The 19979-nt window shown below is 33.1% G+C and overlaps 1 protein-coding gene across 2 annotated transcripts in view; it reads left to right on the forward strand.

The window, feature by feature from the left end:
• The window catches only part of LOC115884779 (TNF receptor-associated factor 4), a 199008-nt gene that overhangs the window by 6249 nt on the left and 172780 nt on the right, over positions 1-19979 (forward strand). Inside the window, exon 1 of one of the 2 annotated variants that reach the window (XM_030903473.1) lies at positions 18540-18855. The exons of the other annotated variant lie outside the window; for it this stretch is intronic. Within the exon in view, the coding sequence (XP_030759333.1) occupies positions 18824-18855 (32 nt within the window). The 5' untranslated portion in view covers positions 18540-18823. Of the gene's footprint in view, positions 1-18539; positions 18856-19979 lie in introns of those variants that run through there. 2 annotated transcript variants of the gene reach the window in all.

A 19979-nucleotide genomic window follows, 5' to 3' on the forward strand; every position in this document is an offset into this window, starting at 1 on the left:
CTTCTGGTTGTACAGGAATTGCAAGTATTCTACCAATTGTAAAGCATATTTCTCGTGGAATATTTGACATTGTCAAACGCATTTGTCTGGCAGATTGTCATATTGTCACTGTCACAGTCCTTATCATATCATTTTAATAGAGTTTCTTCATAACTAGAGTCTCCTAAACGCACATTTTTCGAAGGCCCGGCTATATTTTACAAAAGTTTGTCACACACAAAATCTTACACAAACGGTCCGGCGTCGTCTGAGAGACTACGGCTTAAGTAACTTCTGCCAGAACTTCTAAAAAACTAATCCAGTTTGGGCATGAATATGACTATCAGTTGTTGACCGTGAGGGGGAGGATTAGCTGGAACGCCAATCCTGTAGGCGGTCCCAGTAACTAATGAGAATGAGTTAATTATTTGGCGTAGTCTGTCAGACGACGCCGGACCAGTTACGGGTTAAGAACATACGGTATCTATAAAACAATTTTAAGGTTGAGTTGATTGACTTCCTGCAACAATTGTTTGTATTTGTAAGATCGCATACCGTGAACCTTTACGACGACACGTGCTGAAGTTGGTAGGTACAGCACGTGCCCTTTTTATATTTCATGGAACAACAAGGTTTACTACTATAACATAAATATTATTATAGTACATTAAAGTATATAGATTAAAATTAGAAATTATGTCCACGATAGATACTAATTTTCATTCCAACTAATCGATTTGGTGTCAGTATCATTCTCTTTAAATTTGAAAATCTACTAGTTTTAAGCACTAGGTGTCCCACTAAGAATAGCTCTCGGCTGTATCTCGGAAAGTATTAGCCGTAGGGTCTGCAGAAAAAAATGTCTCTTTCAAACCTTTTTTTATTTTTTTTCAAAAAATTCCAAATTTTCGAAAATGATCTTTTTTGCGAAAAAAAAAACTCATAGAGGTGTTTCTGGAAAACGTGTCGTCCGCAATTTTTTAAATAAAAAGTTGTTTATTTCCTGGTCCTAAACCCGGCACGAAAAACGAACACCTTAAAATTTTGATGAATTTTAAAGTTTAATATATTTTGTTCTAGTTGGCCGAATTTGACGATTTTATATAATAATTATTAGATATTAATACACCTAGTATTATAATATCCTGGTACATTGTCAATTTTTTGAAGAAAACAACCTTTTTTATCATATTTTTTATTAGAATGGTCATAATTAAAAGGGCTATAACGCCACTGTGACTGACAACCTATATAATAAAAAAGTATTATACTGTAAAATAAAACACTAAATCACCACAACAGTTTTACTTTTACACTGGATGTGCGTTTCGCTAACCATTTTATCATCATCAGTAGATAATTAAAACTGACACAGAAAGTTCTTTGGTGTATTGTAGTGAATTAGTGTTTTATTTTGTCAAATAAATAGTATTTTTAGTAATTTATAATTTATCTTCTTAGTCATTTATCTGTTCGATGTAAGGTTTCCGGAACCGGATGTGTTTTTCGGAACCGGGAATTTCGGTACCACTCCTCTTAGGAACAGGGATTTCCCGTTTTTTTTCGGTACTGACTAATTTTTGTTCAATGGTGGTGCAGTTCATCAATCAGAGAGCAAGGGATGGTTTTTCAAAGTTAAATAGATAAAAAATTGAGACTTCTAATGAAAATAACATCATATTATTAAGTAATCAGTCATGAAAAAATTAACATGAACTCAAAAACGAACACAAGTAAAGAAAAACGTATAGGTAACTTGAATTTCACATCAAACAAGATAAACCAACTTAACTGAATTTGAGACAAAAGTCCTAAAATATTGAATTAAAAATGCAAATATCTATTAAAACATAACATAATAAATATTATAGGAACTTCAAAAGAGAAAAGAAGCAAGAACAATAAGAAATAGCATCATTGCTTATTTAGAAGTGTTTGATTTCGACCGCTAGAAAGTTTTAAAGGACTTTCTCACGTAACAAAAGACCGGTCAATATCTAAACCCTAATTGGTAGTATTAATTATAGTTTTCATGAACCGTACTAAAATATTTTCATCCAACGATCGTAGAGTTCGTCAATTAGCAAGCAAGAGATGGTTCTCAAAAGTAAAATTGATAAAAAATTGAGTTTCAAATGAAAATAATATCAAATTATTAAGTCATGAGAAAGTAAACATGAACAAAAATAATGAAGGCAAGCGAAAAAAAAAGAAAACACATAAGGGTAGCTTAAAAATTACATCAAACAACATCAATCAACCTCGAAACTAAATTAGAAAAAAACTTAACATTTTCAATTAAAGATGCCTATAAAACATAACACAAAAAAATATAACTAATACCTTTGCTAATACATTCAGCAGTATTATACTAAATAATAAAATAACATATTTAAACTTCAATAATTGCTAATAAATATTATATAAACTTCAAAATAACTTGAGAAGTAAGAACAGTAAGAGATAGCATCATTACTTATTTAGAAGAGTTTGATTTCGACCGCTCGAAAGTATCAAAAGTCTTTCGCACGTAACAAAAAATGTGTTTTCAATTTTTATTACCGGGTCCCGAAAGTACCGAAAGAACCGGGAATTAATAATTTTGGGTCCCGGTTCTTTGATGTCTCAAAAGAACCGGGAATTCCCGGTATTTTTGGTACCGGGATTTCCCGGTTCTGAACCCTAGTTCGATGAGATCTTTATCGAAGCCGTCACTAGACGTTGAGATTAGGACTGAATCGATAGACTGCACAATGCACAATTCAAATCTCTTTTAAGACGTCAAAAGGTAGGGAATGCGCAATCAGTCTTAATAAAATAAAACGGAATCAATAAATTTCAATTTCTAAAGGTTTTTGAATTCATAGTATTCATATTTTAATATACTAAATTAATATTGACAAAAAAGGTTAGAAGAACAACGATAAGAGTTTTTGCATTAGAGGATGGTTCTTATAACTCATAATTCAGTCCGCGCATTGCACATTGTTTAAAAATCTCAAGGCATATATTAAAATTTTTTGTAGCGTTCTTACTGTACCGTTTTTTTGTTCTTTCCTTGCATTTCGCATCGGCACAGGCGTTTGTCGTACGACACGAAACAATTTACCGGCAATGAAACGGACTTACGGTAATTAATTTTATTCCGAAGCAGAGCAAACTGTGGGAAGGAATGTGAAAAATGCGCGGTCCCCTCTATTCTCCGACGCCGCCGCCGGTCGACCGCGACGGCCGGAAGACGACGCCAGACTTTTCAGGAAGTTGACGACTTTATTTCTTTTACTAAAGATTCTTTGACAACTGTAGTCAGCTGTAGTTTATTAGGAAATTAACATCCTAGTAAAACGGCTATAACTTTCAAAGCATCAATGAAATGGTGTAAAATAAAAAAAATTGACAGACAACTTTTCATTGTCCACTTGAAAACGTCAGGATTTCAGAAACCGTAAAGTTACACATTCGTATCCATTACCGCAAAATTTATATAAAATATTTATTTAGCGTATTAGACCAGTCAAATAAGATCTATTATAGGGGTTACTTGGAAAAAAGTGTTGGAAAGCTAATAATGGTTTTGATTTGTTCAGTTGACATGAAAGATCAGTATCCTAGTTTTGCACGGTTGCTCGACCTCCTCAGGAGGACCAAAATATGGTAAAATTCTTGGACTATTTTTAGATTTTCACGTATAGTTCCGAAAAGTTGCGTTCTAGCCAATATTTCACTATTACAAAAAGTATTAAGACCATTAAATTCTGCGTGTAATGAGTATCAATTCACTCAATTCGGTCCAGTAGTATGGCAAAAATCGAAAGATGAAGAATGGTGATATTTACTAATTTTCCTGATAAACGCATTAAAGTGACATTCAAACGTTCTTCTTCTTCTTCTAGTGCAGATCCATTAATGGATGTTTGCGATAACATTTTCCATTGCTTCTCTATTCCGGGCGGTGTGTATTAACGACTGAACATCGAGTAGCCCTGTCCACTGTCTAATATTCCTCAGCCAAGACATTTTCTTCCTTCCGATACCCCTCCGGCCTTCGATCTTGCCTTCTATCAACAAATGCAAGAATTGATATTTGGGGTTTCGCATTATGTGCCCCAGGTATGCGGTCTTTCTCTTTTTAATCAATTCAAATAATTCACGCTCTTTGTCAACGCGTCTGAGAACTTCCTCATTTGTCAATCTAGCCGTCCAAGGTATCTTCAGGATTCTGCCATATAGCCACATCTCAAAAGCCTCCAATTTGTTGATGGTAGCTGCTTTCAATGTCCAACCTTCCATACCATAAAGGAGCACCGACCATACATAACACTTTACGAATCTTAATCTAAGGCTAAGGTCAAAATCAGAACAGACAAGTACTTTTCGAAACCTCAAGAATGCCTGCCGAGCTTGTTCGATGCGACATTTAATTTCCTTGTCTGATGTCCAATCTTCGGAGAGCCAGATGCCCAAGTACTTAAATTTATCTGCTTTTTCTATGGGCCTTGAGTTAAATGTTGAGGATGGAGTTTATAAACACATCTGGGTTTCTGGATATAATCATAAATTTGGTTTTCTTGATGTTGATGTTTAAACACATTGCTTTGCTCTGTTCTCCTACCTTGTTGACCAGTTGTTGTAGGTCATGTATATTTTCTTCAATTAAGACCGTATCGTCGGCATAGCGGATATTATTAATCCACACTCCATTAACTTTGACCCCCATTTCCACGTCCTCCAGAGCCTCTTGGAAAATAGCTTCTGAGTATAAATTAAATAGGAGTGGAGACAGCACGCAACTATGAGGTACCCCCCTTCTAACTTGTATGGGATTGGACATGGTATTGGACAATTTTATTTGTGCTGTTGGACATGGAATTGGACAATTTTATTTGTTCAAACGTTGGTTACACGGAAATGATTATTAAATGAATATTATTTATTAAGTTGCAGAGCATCAAATTAGCATTTTAACTGAAGTAATACATGCTGAAGAAATAAAAATTTTCGCGTTCCGTCTAAATCTCCATGAAATTACTTAAGGAGTGGTACTCTGAATTAAACTAATACATATGTACATTTAATTAACATTAAAGTTATTATATAGTAACTTTTGCTAATATTACATAATATATACGAAATAGGCCACAATATCGGTAATGTCTATATCTTCATGGCGGGTCCATCCTTGAGAAAAATTCGCCATAGAAATAGAATCTAAGAATTTCTTTTTTTGTAAAATACCATGCACTGCGTCAAATCCAGACGGAAACTAGCTTGTCAGGAACTTTTTTACTTCTAAAACAAATTTGTCTAACAAAATTTTGTACCCGGCAAATTTGTTTTACGGGTAAGGAGCAATCAACGAAAGCATTATTATTTTTAAGATGAGCGCAACATCTTGATCTTGTTGACACAATGATGACTTGGTATCACATCCATTGAAAGCATGCAGGAACACAATGTTTGATTTTAAACTCTCCGAGTATTTGAAGTATCTAGGTGGTACAAATTATTTTCCTTCGCACTCTTTCCAGGCCTCATTGGTGAAATTTTTGAGGTGATAGTTGCTAATGCTGTGAGTATGAGTATGACCAACAGATCTGTGTCCTCTCCAACAATAATTTTTGATGGATAACTCAGTGATAAGTCAATTGCAGTCGTAGCGTAATGCTAATTAGACGCTTCTTATTACGGTCGTTGAGAAAGAAATGCTCTTTTGAAGTGTCAAAACTGGTAAAAATAACTATTTTAAAGCATCAATTTTAGCTATACTACTGAACCGAATTGAACGAATTGATACTCATTCTACGAATTGTTGGACGACGGAACATGTAGGTATTACTTGATATAAAATGCTAATTTGATGCTCTGTAACTTTTATTGTATGGTTTCTTATTTAGAATGATCGTGTCCGTGTCACGAACGTTTGAATCTCACTTTATTGAGTTTATCAGAAAAATTGGTAAATATCACCATTTTTCATCTTTCGATTTCTGCCATACTACGGGACCGAATTGAACGAATTGATAGTCATTATACGCAGAATTTAATGGTGTTTAATTCGTGTAATAATGAAATATTGGCTAGAACGCAACATTTCGGACTATAGGTGAAAATCTGAAAAAAGTCCAAGATTTTTACCATCTTTTGGTCCTCCTGAGTCGAGCGGCGGTCGAGCAACCGTGCAAAGGATACTTATATTTCATGTCAACTAAACAAATCAAGACCATAATTAGCTTTGCAACACTTTTTTCCAAGTGAACCATCTAATTTGATTGGCTTATATGGCCATATTAAGACACCAAGTACGTATATGACAAAAATAAAGAAAAAAATTACAAACGAACATTTAACAAATTTATATAATCTATTGGTTCTAGGGTTGCCAATAGAAAATCTTCTGGTCTACCGTTTCAGGGCATTCCTCCACGATATGTTTGACGGTTTGATTTTTGCCGCATTCGTAGGAGGGGCTTGGGCTCTTGCCCCGTTTGTATGGCTCATCTGCTGTGCTGCGTTCTAATTCTTTTTAGCGTGCACAAGGTTTTCCTTGGTAAGTCGAAGCCTGGTGGTGAGTTTGGTTGTTTCGACGTCCATTCCTGATACCACGCGTCGGTGATGCTACATTCGTCTTCAATTGCATTTAGTGCGGTCTTGGTGAGTGGTTTTATCGATCGGAGGCGATTGTGGTTAGCGTCCTCGATGTTTGTATGGATCGGTAGTTCTCTGTCGTCCAATATCTTGTTAAACTCTCTGTACAGAGCATCATTCCAGCAAAGTCAGATACTCAACACAGAGAAGTCATTCCAGCAAAACAATACCAGACCACATGTTGTTCCAATCGTTTTGTCGAATTTAGAACACCCTCCGTAGGCTTTAGCAACCCTTATATATCAAACAAATACTGATTTTTTAACATTGAAAATGTTTCTGTTATCCTATATAAGGGAGCCCAAATCGAATTAAAATGCTACATTTGCCACACCATGACGTCATATATACAAGGGTATAGGAAATCTCGGCGCAGCGGCGGCAGTCGGCCAGCGCGCGCAAAAACCATTACATCGCTAATTGTTTATTGATATATCTTTATTAGTTTAAAAAGCAAAAAATATGGGGTTTGCTTTGATACCTTGTCAAGACATAAGCGAAACTTTTAAATTGTTTCTTTTTTTTTCATTTAGGCCTTCGTTTTTCGTTAAATGAAAGTTATATTAAAAAAATCTATTTTTAAACCAAATTTTCGCATGATTGAAATGATTATGCATGTTTAAAGTTTTTTTGGTCATAAGCGCTAATGGAAATGTTTTTCTGTAAATAATTATCAAAAATTACTCCCTACGAAGACTTTATTGTGTACTGGATCAAAAAATAAGTATTTGTTTTCTCTATATGGTGGTATTAATATATCGATTTTTGATGATAGTGCCCTTTACCCGGTCTAATTTAGTACTACTTTCGGAATAAGGGTCCCCATATCATGTACTGTACTTCCATCCCTGAAAATTTAGCTTGTGACACCGAAGTGAGAGGTAACGTCAAAATAAGCTTTAATCTACCTACATCATAGGTAGGTGTAGGTACTCTAGGTATATTCTACCTAGACAGTAGCTGAACTAGCTGACAGTAGTAATTAATTTGCTATCCGATAAGTAGTTGTCATTATATAAGTTTAATCATCTTATACCTCCTATAACGGTTGGTTTTGGATTTTTCATGATTGGTTTGTTAAACAAAATATACTGGGCATATAAATGCCTGTTACAGGTTAATTATTATTTTAATAATATTAGTATAATAGTAATGGCTATATTATGTTATAAGACATACATATGTATTGAATGTACTTATTTTAACCAATGCATTGTTTTGTTTTTTTAATCTCACAAATAAGAAATGTTTTATAGTTTTTATTATAAAAAACAGTGATTATACAATTTATTTACACCTCTTACACTGTTTTCTGTAAGGGGTGTAACCAGGAGTATATTTCGTAACCTGTTACGATATAAGAGGGCCCACAAAGTGTTTTATTACTTAATGCTTAAAATTTAATAATATATTTGTACATAAAATAAAATAGACTAGAAAGTCAATTAATTAATATTGACGTAATTACTAAATAAGTACAAGATTTTTTTCTAATTATTTTAGTGTATTTTTAGTCACCCAATTATAAAGGAGAGATATCCAACCATTGCATTATTTTACTCACAAATAAATCTTCCTCAATTATCTTTCAAAGAATAAAAAATAACCTATAAAGAGAGTATTAGTGCTCTTAATAAATAAAAAAAAGATGAAAAATAAAAACATCTATGCTCACTAGCTCTCTATAAAGAAGTAAAAAATAATTTAAATCAATGCATGAACGATTCGAGGTGTAACGCGAACGTAGTCCCGAGAAAAAGCTATTAATTTATTAAATTATTTTATTTGACTCATTAATTTTCATTGAAAAGGATTTTTTGTAATTCGCCACTATATTAGTTAAAAACTAAGAAACTCATATCAAAGTTTGCGATGCCATTTAAGTTTTGCGATTTTGACTTATACTTTTACAAAATCTGAATACATTTTAAAAGAAAAAAGTTTTTGATAATATTTGTGTAGATTGACTACAAGTTGTATAACATAAATTTCTACGACCGGTCTACCTGGTGGTCTGCAGCATCGCCTTGTGGTGCAAACGTGGGCCTGTTAATCTGTGACGTGACGCACAACAGCCAAGAAAAACAGAAGCGTGGCTAAGAATTTAGTAATTTAAAAAAAAGTCTTTTAGATACAGTAGTAGGTATTAAAAAATTTTGTGTTTAAATGGGGTTTGCCTTTAACAGTTAAAAAATTATATCGTAAAGTGTAACTTTCCGTAAGAGTTCTTTATCTGTCATTGAGCATGATCTGTCATCATGTTAACCTGATGTTTTGTATGTTATTTTGTTTTTTTCGAGGTTTTTTTGCTTGCTTGTTTTACGGATAGGTGCGATCGCATAATTATTATTGATAATGTTTTATTTAATTTTAACATTACTACTTTTTCAGTGAATCTTTAAATCTGTTGTTTTTTTTTAAGTTCGTTATTTAAACATATGTATGTAATACACTCATATTAACACTAATCATATTTTTACCTTTTTATTCATCATTTTCAATGCCCCCCCGGTTGCATCTTTGTAAAGGACTGTGAATTTTTTATATTTAGAGACCAATTGGTCATTTTCGCGCATTGAAGACAACCTGTATATATTTATAAACTCCACTAAAAAAATATTCCCCAAATATATTTAAATAAATTAATATTTAAATTAATATTATTTATATATGTATAATATATAAAGTTATGTTAAATATCTATTATTTGCGTTGGCAGCATCCCGTCTCTTTGGTCATTTTTTATATATTTCCATATGTGTAAAATCTTTATTTTATTTTTGTACTACCAGACATCAATAATATGAAAAAAAAAACAATTCTCGAGCCGACTGCGCGTGGGCATTTGCCTTATATGCAATACATCTTAGACAATCTGAATGTAGCAATTTTTTTAATTAATACAAGACAGTGGAGTGTTAGTGTGGCTATGTTAGATCGTCTTATTTAAGTTTAATAAAGAACTAATAATACGCTTGTGGCGGATTGACTGCAACATTTTGGAAATATTGCTACAAAAAACTTTATAATCAAGTTATTTCATTTTTAAAAAACTGAGATACTGAAAGAATCCACGGACACAATTCTTAGTGGATTTGATACATATATTTAGCTAAACATTCAGCGATGAATAGGAAATGAAGATCGCTATCATTTTATATGTAAAGTTATATGGGGAATGTTATCATCGTCATTTCCAAGCCAACTGGACGCCGTTTTTTTCGATCTACGTTATTATTAATTATTATGAAAATACCATCGTTGACTTTCTCATAGATGTACCTAATTCTTAAGTAATATATTGTTAATCACAGCTGGGAGAAATAAAGTTAATAAACAAATGCTTACACATTACGATATGGAAACCCTTATAAAACGCACCAATTGGTTGACTGATGTGCCCAACTTCTTCACGGGTCAATACTTGGCAGTATTTTAATTCGCGGCAGTATTAAATCTCAGTAAGCGCATTTAGAAATTAGTTTTGTTTACAATAACGGTGAACGATGCTTCTAACCGAGACATTGTGTTAATAAAAATAAATAAAGACAATGGAAGTCCGAAAGTATTTTACTTTCAATACCGAATCATTTTCTACCGCATTCAAAAAAAATACATTATAAAAGCATGCGTAGGAGCAAAAACTGTGCAAATCACCAATCTAAACTAGTTGCTTTTGATTTTAAAGATAAATCTTAAGTAAGTTCAGTGAAAATACTAATACCAATCTTCTCTCAAGTCCTTAAAAGCAACGTCCTCCAAACCAAACCAAAGCAACGGTCCATTGTGTCAAATGTCAAAAAGCCTTCGATATAACTAGAAAAACATACACTGCAGGTTTCTTTTCTTCTACTGACCATTATATCTGTATTTTTTAGGTAGTGTATTGCATCCTAATTGAATTGGAATTACATTAAAAATGGGTAAATTAGTAAATATCCAATATACCAAATTATTCAAGGTAAATATGACAAAAGTCTAGAAAAACATTTCTAGAGGATATATTACTTTAGTCATAACAAGAATGCATTCAAATACTTTTAATTTACTAAATAGTTTGTAAAATAATGAACATTACGGCTATCTTAATAATAATTTAAAATTGGCACGCCTATGTCGACAGGTAGGAAAATATTTCTTGATTTTTCTTTCCAGGTTTGAAGTTTACTCATTTGGTCCGGTGGGCGGAGATCTCGTTTTTATAATAAACAAAATTTGCATTTAAGATAAGACTTGCACAATTAAATATTTCACCTTGTCAGGTAAATAATTAATACTCATTGCATTTTTATTAAAACTTTAGATATACTAATAGTGATACAAACGGTAATTTTATTTTGGAGAAAATTTACTTCAATAAATATACTTACTAATCAGTTTTAGTACACTTTGGGTTATATCCTTCAACATGGGTCATTTCTTCAACACATTTCTAAAATAATTTAATAAATTATTGCAATGAACTTATTAAAAATTAATAGGCCAAAAAATAGTATGGCGGAAGAAATTAGCGTAAAAATATAATCTAGTTGATGTAGTTATAGAAAGTTAAGTTACATAATGTTTGCATAATGTTAATTACTCAATTAATTGAAAGTCACACAAACACAAGTGTCCGAAAAGTATATTTTTTCTATGGCAACTGTTAAAATTGCCTTATATCTATCAAAAATAGTAGATAAAATAGTACTTTAACCGCAAGGTTAAAAACTTTATTTCTTCTCGCACGTTTTTTAATTGCTTCCATTTTTGAAAATTTTTGTAATCCTTTTCATAAGTTATTCGGGATTTAAATGGATAGAGTTTGGATATGGCGTTTGTCGTCTCAGCCTGAATATCTGTAGGTAATTTACTTGTTTCATTTTGACCTATTTCCGGCTCTAATTCAATCAACAATCGAAACGAAAGAGAATTAAAAAATATTGACTCAAAACTGACAACTATAGAGACAGCTTTATTTATTTGTCAAATTACATAGAAACCAACGCCAACCAGCACAATATTTTTTCTACTCGTAATAAATTCCTTGAAATAATAATTTCTGAATATTTTTTAAAACGTAACTCGCTATGGAAAAAAATATTATTTTATACACGAAGATAAAATTGCATTATCGTCTCCCGAAATTAATTCACTCCATGCCTGTCTGTCTCTCCATGCACCGTCTCCGAGAGATCTTTCCTCCATAAACGTGTCAATCCCTTCCTGCCAACTTCTTCTCGGTCTACCCGGTTTTCTTCTTCCTGCAGGATTCCAGTTTATAATTTGCTTTGGGATTCTTATTGCTGCCATTCTTTGGACATGCCCGTACCATATGAGTTGACTGTTCTTTATGTCGTCCACTATCGTATGTTTAACTTCCATAATCTCTCTTATGCGTTCATTAGTTATTCGCTCGAGTCTTGATTTGCCTGCTGATCTTCTCCAAAAATCCATCTCTGTAGCTTCCAGCATTCGTTTCGTTGTTTCCTTAATTGGCCAGACTTCACAGCTGTACGTGGTTATACTCTTTATGATGGTATTGTATATTAGAGTTTTGTTCTTGTTGTTTATGCTTCTGTCCCACAGTATCCCATTCAATACCGTGATAGCATTCCTTCCAAGTTGGTTTCGTTCTTTAATTGCTGTATCCAACAGTCCATCATTTGTGATTTGCATACCCAAATATTTCTATTTTGTGCAGCACTTAATTTTCTTCCCTTCTAGTATTAGATCTTGTTGTTCTCCTCCGATACACATATATTCTGTTTTGTTAGTATTGATCTCGAGTCCCCATTTCTGATATTCTTCTATAAGCTTACGTGTCGTATAATTTATGTCATCGTAATCTTGTGCTATGATCACCTGATCGTCCGCGAAGCAAAGTGTGTAGAGCATGTTATCCCCTATGGGTACTGCCATTGCTTTTACTTCACTGCTTTTATTAGTTCTACATTTATATTGGTTTTTCCATAGCTTCCCAAAGTCTCACAAGGGGAACGCTGTCGTATGCCTTCTGCAGGTCCACGAACACAAGATGTAACTCTTGGTTTATATTGCTCTTTTTACTTATTATTTGAGTGACTGTAAATAAGTGGTCCACCGTCGATCTTCCGGCTCTAAATCCTGCTTGTTCTTCGGCTTCTATTTCTTGGTATTCGTTTTCGATCCTATTTCTCAAAATTTTTCCATATATTCTACTCACGGTGGCTGTTACTGATATTCCCCTGTAGTTTTCGCACTTATCCAAACAAGTAAATTACCAACAGATATTCAGGCTGAGACGACAAACGCCATATCCAAACTACATCCATTTAAATCCCGAATAACTTATGAAAAGGAATACAAAAAATTTCAAAAATGGAAGCAATTAAAAAACGTGCGAGAAGAAATAAAGTTTTTAACCTATCCTCGCTGTTAAAGTATCATTTAATCTACCCACTGTGGTTACAGTACTATTTTATCTACTATTTTTGATAGATATAGGGCAATTTTACTAGTTGCTATGGAAAAATACATATTAAATATACGCATCTTTTATTGATATGTACATATTTTAAATACATGTAAATTTAACACAACTTTTACTACCCAGCTTGACCTAATCAGAATATGTAACCGCGATACAAAGCCATAATAACTGTAGTTTTATTATAGCGACTTCCAATATTTCAAATAACTGATTTCCAATCATGACATTGTTTACAATAGAGTTGTAAATCGTCAAACAACTATGTTATTATTCAAAGTAGGCTTTCAGGAAATTGGAGGTTAGCAAAAGCTCATGCCGTGCGTCTACCAGTGTTGGTACGACTACCGGAAAGGTACTTCCTAAAGCGGAAAATATGTGACAATATCGTGCATACTGATTGCTACATTTTCGTACTTTGTGTCACTGTTGTAATAAAAATCATGTCTGTATTAGATAATTAGATTCCAACAGCTGAAGTGTTTTATCGATATAGAATATATTATTGACATGCATATGCATATTTTTATAAAGATGGGACAGAACAATTTTTTGTGTATTTTTGTTTGTTTTGGTCACATTTTTCTTAATCATTTATTATTCTAATTCATTTTGATGAACTCATCGTATTATGAAAACAAGATGTCTGTTCAACTTACAATGTCTTGCTAGTGGACCCAATACAGTTTAGACTGTCTTTCTGTCTTTGCTTATCAGGTGAATTGTTGGCAAATGTTCTACTTTGAACTTTTTCTTCTCTCTCTGCTCAAAAGTCTGGTGAATTTCTCCATCATTCTATAATTTTTTATAAAGTTATTGGCCACCCCAAGGATATTACAGGGTGGCGCATGGCGCCATGGTGGCACCTCTCATACGCCGCGGAAGCTCCAATAAGGAGAACGGTAGTTTATATCAAAATAAAATTTTTGGTAACATATGTAGGTTAACTGAAAGCTTTTTATAAAAATATATAGAATTATACAGGGTGCCCCCAAAAAAAGTTACACATCAAAGTTTTGTTTTTTCTAATGGAACACCCTATATATTAATTGATTTTCGGAATCTAGGAAAATAATAAAGATGAGTTTTATTAAAGAAGCATATACCTAAAATCTAAGGATTTTGTCTTATTTCACATTTTGTGAAAATAAAGAGTAAATTTTAAATTTCGATAATAGCTAACTAAATTTTAGTTGATCTTGTAGAGTCTGATATTTAATTACAGTAACCACTGTATGTTAATCCAAATTGAAATTTGACCCGAAAATTTAAACAGGGTGAGACAAAATTAATGTGGAACATTAGTCACTTTTAAAAGCAAGTTACTCCTTTATTTTAAATGGAACACCCAGTATATTTTTTCGGTGTCCAATGGGGAATTTATATATCTTGAAATTATTATTAAGGTTGCTTTCCCCTCAGACAAAGACTTTCCAAGATAATTTTAATTTTTATGATTTTGCGTCAGTAGATTTTTATTATTTGAAAAAATCTAGGTGGCTGTGTGATATACCTTTTGTTAATTTAACAAAAATTAAAGATTGTAGAATAAAATACTCAATGTGTAATAAAAAGATACATGTTTAAAACATATTTTAATTATTACAGAATTAAAACTAGATATAAACTCAATAATGAAATGAAGGTGTTCTGGTGTTTCCCCATTTTCCCCACAGAATCTGTATTCGCCGTCGTTTCTCAGCTTCAGCCTACTGAGGTGTTCGTTGAGGAGACAGTGTCCTGTTAGAAACCCCGTGACAGTCCGAAGATTGTTTTTACTCAAACCAAGGAAAACCTTTGATTTTTTTCGTTCGTAAGTTCTGAGGAACATATTCGAGTGTCTTAGACCGTGAGAGGACACCCATTCCAGGTTACGAATGGAGTCTTCCAGATTCTTCAGTTCCGCTTTCAGTTGGTTCCCGCTTGGAAACCAGAACGGTTCTGGTCCAATTAGTAGAGTGTTCGCTCCTTTTCTAGCTCGATCATTTGCTTTCTCATTACCTTCCATCTATGTGTATTACTTAACCTTCTCTATAACTTTCCGTATAACTTAACCTTCCTTATAACTTTTATATTTAACACTTCTTTGTAAACCTCGAAACAAATGAGAAAATGGACTTTACCGTTGGCTCACCCTGTACATGGCTTTGTTCGTCATTCAAATCACCTTTGCCTGTTCAGCTTAGTAAACCCAATACAGTTTTGACTATCTTAAATCTTGTCTTTGCCTATCAGGTGAATTATTTTAGCAAATGTTCTACTTTGAGCTTTTTCTCCTCTCTCTGCCCTGGTGAATTTCTCCATAATTCTGGAAATTTCTTGGCCACTCAGCATTTTGTGGCCATCCTTCTCACTGCTTTTGCTGCACCGCAGAAGGGTTCTGAGTCTATTAATCTATGTAAATTATTAATTACTGATGAGTAATTTGGAGATATACGACCCTTGTATACCTGGTGTTTACCAAAAGTGGCCCACCTTTTTGTTCAATTTTTTTATTTTTTCAGATTGGTTTCAAAAAAAAAAAGAGATTTGATTTGATTGACGGATTCAATTATTATTTTTCGTCACTTCCAGTTTCACCGTAAAAGTTAAAATGACACCCTCAATTTTTTAACTTTATTTTATAGAAAATTACACTCTGAATCGAATGACATATCATATGTGAACTTGATATTTTCGGATATGGTTTGTTTGAAATTGGTTCATAACAACAATTTAACTCAAAATACCGAATATGTCCCATACAGCACATCAAATCACATTTACGATGTGTTTACATTATTAGATGTAGACACAGGGTGACACAATTCCCCCGATGTAAATATGCTACGTTTACACATTGTAGTTCAACACGTATGCACAAGGGTTAAACGTCCGCCTCACAATGTAGCCACAGTATAGCATTTACGTATATACAGAGTAAGGGATACACAGTGTGCCGTAGGATACACAGTGCTTGTGTATTACGTTTAAACTCTGTTTACACATTGCAGTTGTTACTACCGCGTGTATACCAATGTAGTTTACTTCGTATATACATCTTGTGCTAGATAAAACTACTTCTTATGAACGAATTTAGGAAATAATACAAGTTTTGATGCCTAAGTTTTCGTTCTTCTTAAGAAATATTTATTCAATGATACCAATTATATCTTTTTAGAACGAAAATTAGGAAGGCAAAACTTTGTATTTTCCAAAAGTATCTCGATCGTAAGTTCAAGAGAAGTAGCCTTAAAATTCGTTCCATTTTTGTTTTGTATTAAATGTACCATTTCTCTTCCATAAAATGGATTAAGTGGTTAAAAAATAAAATTCTTATATTTCTTTATATCATGGAACGCAATAGCGCAAATAACACAATAATAATTATTTACACTGCAGAAACCAGAAGTAAGAAAACACCGTAAAAGAACAAAATTTGTATCAAAATGTATTAAAAATATAAGTACCTAGTATAACAACATACTAAAATGGTAAACACTGGTATATCGCCACGATTTGGTGGATTTTTTTCTCCTCTTTTCCCTCCAAACAGTTGGTTTGTTAGCATACTCATTCATCGAGCACTCTGTTGGACTTTGTTGTATTTTATTTCCAGATTAACAATCTCACCCTTAAATTTTATATGAAACTGATTATTGAATGTTAAACATATCTGTATATTGATCCATCAATAACTTACCGAATATCAGTGTATTCTTTGAAGTGTTTAAATCTTTCTTTCTCTGGTCCATTTAGATTTTTATTATTTGCAAATTAAAAAAAAATATATTGCAGAGCTAACCTCTTTATCACCTATACGAGAATATTTGGAGTTTTCATTCATTGGAGTCAAAATTTGGTAAATTGGGTATCGAGTAAGGGAAGAGTCGCTATAATATTAATAATACTCTTAGGGAGGTGTAACAAGGTAATTAAAAACTTGTGTTTACCTTAAAATCTCTTGTAAACTACACACAAATAGAACATTTATATAGAGCTTCCGAATGATAAAACAATAATGGCTGCTAACACATACCACTCCTAGAAAGGAGAAAGGAGAGAGGACACATAAGATACACTTGGTCGGTGTATCTACGCTGAGGCTATCCGCGCGTGCGCACACCTTTATTTCATATTAGAATGTAGACACAACAGTACACTATTACAAAGTGTCTATATAGATATTTATATTATGTGTATACGTCACATTTTTACAAGGTGTGTACTATAGGCACAACTATGATACGAAGTATCACACATACATATGACATATACATTGTATGTCTCATATACCGACGTCAGATTTCATCATTTTAATAATTATTTGTTACGTTACAAAAAACTCTTTAGAATCTTGAGTGCATACGGTATACAACTAGTAAACACTGTATCACACAATTCTATCAATATAAACCTGCGTGTATCTCATATGTATATGTTAGAATTAGATAAGCACTTAAGTTCACTTTAACCTGTTTTGTTTCTCATGTGTCTCCCTTGTAGAAACGTAATTTCATTTGGACGTGCTGTATGGGGTGGTACCAAATTATTCGTAAAAATATGCGTTTTCCATATATGCTAATGAGCCACCCTTGTTCCATTTGAAAAAATTTTTGAACTGGTCGAACTGGTCAGGACAAAACACAAAAAACATTAGACGATAAAATCTATTTTCCAAGGCTTCCTGATTAAAAAGTCGTGTTTCTACACATCCATGGCATTCTAGATTGAAATTTAAAATACGATAATTTTAAGCGAAAATGTCAAAAGTTCACATATAATACGTCATTCTACTCAGAGTGTCATTTTCTATAAAATAAAGTAAAAAAATACGGAGAGTGTCATTTAAAAATCAAAAGTTGTAGTAATTTCCGCTATTCTTCTTATCCTTAACAGGATGTGAGCGAAAGCAATAATTGAATACGTCAATCAATCCTAATTTATGTCATTATTATACTAACATACAAAATCTTATTTTTTCTGTCAAAAAATATAGAAGTTTAAGGGGTGAACCAGTTTTGAGAAAAACCTTGTATAACCACCTATATTAAGAGTTGGTTCTTGAGGTTAAAATTTAAAAAAAAACTCTGAAGCTGAGCCACAATACTCCATGTGTGGTAAATACTCATACAAATACAAAATTCTCAATTGACAGGCATTTTACCATCGAATAAAGACAAAACCACTATAAGATTGTAACATTTACTTGGTATATAATTATTTCCAAATATACAATAAGAAAATCGTCCACACGCTTCTTTCTTAGAACACATCTAAAAGCAAACTTCCCTTTTGAACCGAAGCCACCTAAATCCCTTATATCCTTCCTGTAGGCAGACCTTAGCAAGGCCTCCTGAGATATTACAATATTTCTATAACCCTTGTTTTGCCGTCGCACAATACACACATGCACACTTCCCCGCCACATCCGGCCTGCAGCCGTCCAAAGACACCGTCGATTCAAATACCCACCTGACTTTAATATTCACCTGTTTACTATCGCGGCAAGCCACGACGAATCGCGTGTGTTTTGTTTCAACGCCGCGTGGAAAACAATTGCCTACGGGGTGCAACGTTCTTTTTTTCGTTCCATTCCTTTCTCGAACGAGGAACTATTGCAGTTTTTAAGTGGCGCGAACGGTTGCGGTTTTCGAATTGATGTCAATTGACGTTTTGAATTAAAAATTGGACGATTGAGAGAAGATTGTGATTATATAGTGTCGTGAGGGGTTAAGAAGACAATTGGAGCGGTGACCAAAGGGTTGTACGATGCCCGTGGGAGTTGTTTATAATATTTCCAGGTAACTGTTAGTTAAATATTTAGTTTCAATGTTTTGATATTATAAATAAAAAACTAATTTTAAGTAAAAAATGGAGGAGTTTAGTCAAGATCTCAGTTGGTATTTAGATGTTGAAGTTTGAACAGTGGAATTTCAAAAGTTTTGTGGTCTAGGTCTGATAAATAATTAAAAATATCTACATATACAGGGTGCGACAAATTTGAGGTACGAGCACTGGTATCTCGGAAACCGTAGTAGACACGAAGATGGTTAAATTGGGGCAAAGTTGCGCCTTGGGATGTCCACCAAGATCTATCAAAAAAGTTTTAAAAGTTTCAAGGGTTTGCCGAGTTTTTTGAAAAAAAACTATTTTTTTTCGAAAATAAGTTTTATTTTTTTCTGTCGTTACTTTTTAGAAAATCAAAAAAACTTATTGCACATTCTCACAGGCACTTTATTAGGGCTATCTGACAGTATTTTTAGATGTTCAAATTAGCTGATAATTTGTCAGATACAGAGGCCAACTTATTTTTTTTAAATACGGACCTGCATTTTTTATTTCAGGTTTTGAAAGAACTCGGTCTTTCGAATACAATGATAGGTCACACTTTATACTTTTTTTTGTTTTGGGTACCTTAACAATAACAAAACTATTGAAATTGACTTGAAATTATTATTTAAAATAATTTCAAGTCCGACTCTGGTTTTTTTAAATTATTTAATCTGATTATATTCAACGCAACAATATAATGAATCGAATAAGGAAAATCGGGCCAATTGAAAGATACAAATAAATAATATCCACCTTAGCAATTTAAAGATATTATTTTTAATTTTTTTTATTGTGAATTTGAAATCTTAGTGTACGATCTAATAAAATGCATCATATTAATCGTACAGTACGTCTGTCCGTTCTATAGCTACGGGGTATCCGTGAGAGGGGAAACGATATTCTCTCGATGTTTTTCGTAAAGTTGTCAAATCAATAAAAATTCGACAAATTTGCAAGTAGCCAATAAAATGAGTGGGCGGAGCGATTTGCGGTGACGTGCTCGTCAAGTCGATGTATAAAATATATTGCTGTTTATTTAAATGTTTTTTTGTCCGCATTCCTTTCATTCCGTCTGCTGGATCTGTGTCTATGA

The sequence above is a fragment of the Sitophilus oryzae genome, unplaced genomic scaffold, assembly GCF_002938485.1.
Source record: "Sitophilus oryzae breed Bouriz unplaced genomic scaffold, Soryzae_2.0 scaffold_111_pilon_pilon, whole genome shotgun sequence".
Taxonomy (NCBI): domain Eukaryota; kingdom Metazoa; phylum Arthropoda; class Insecta; order Coleoptera; family Curculionidae; genus Sitophilus; species Sitophilus oryzae.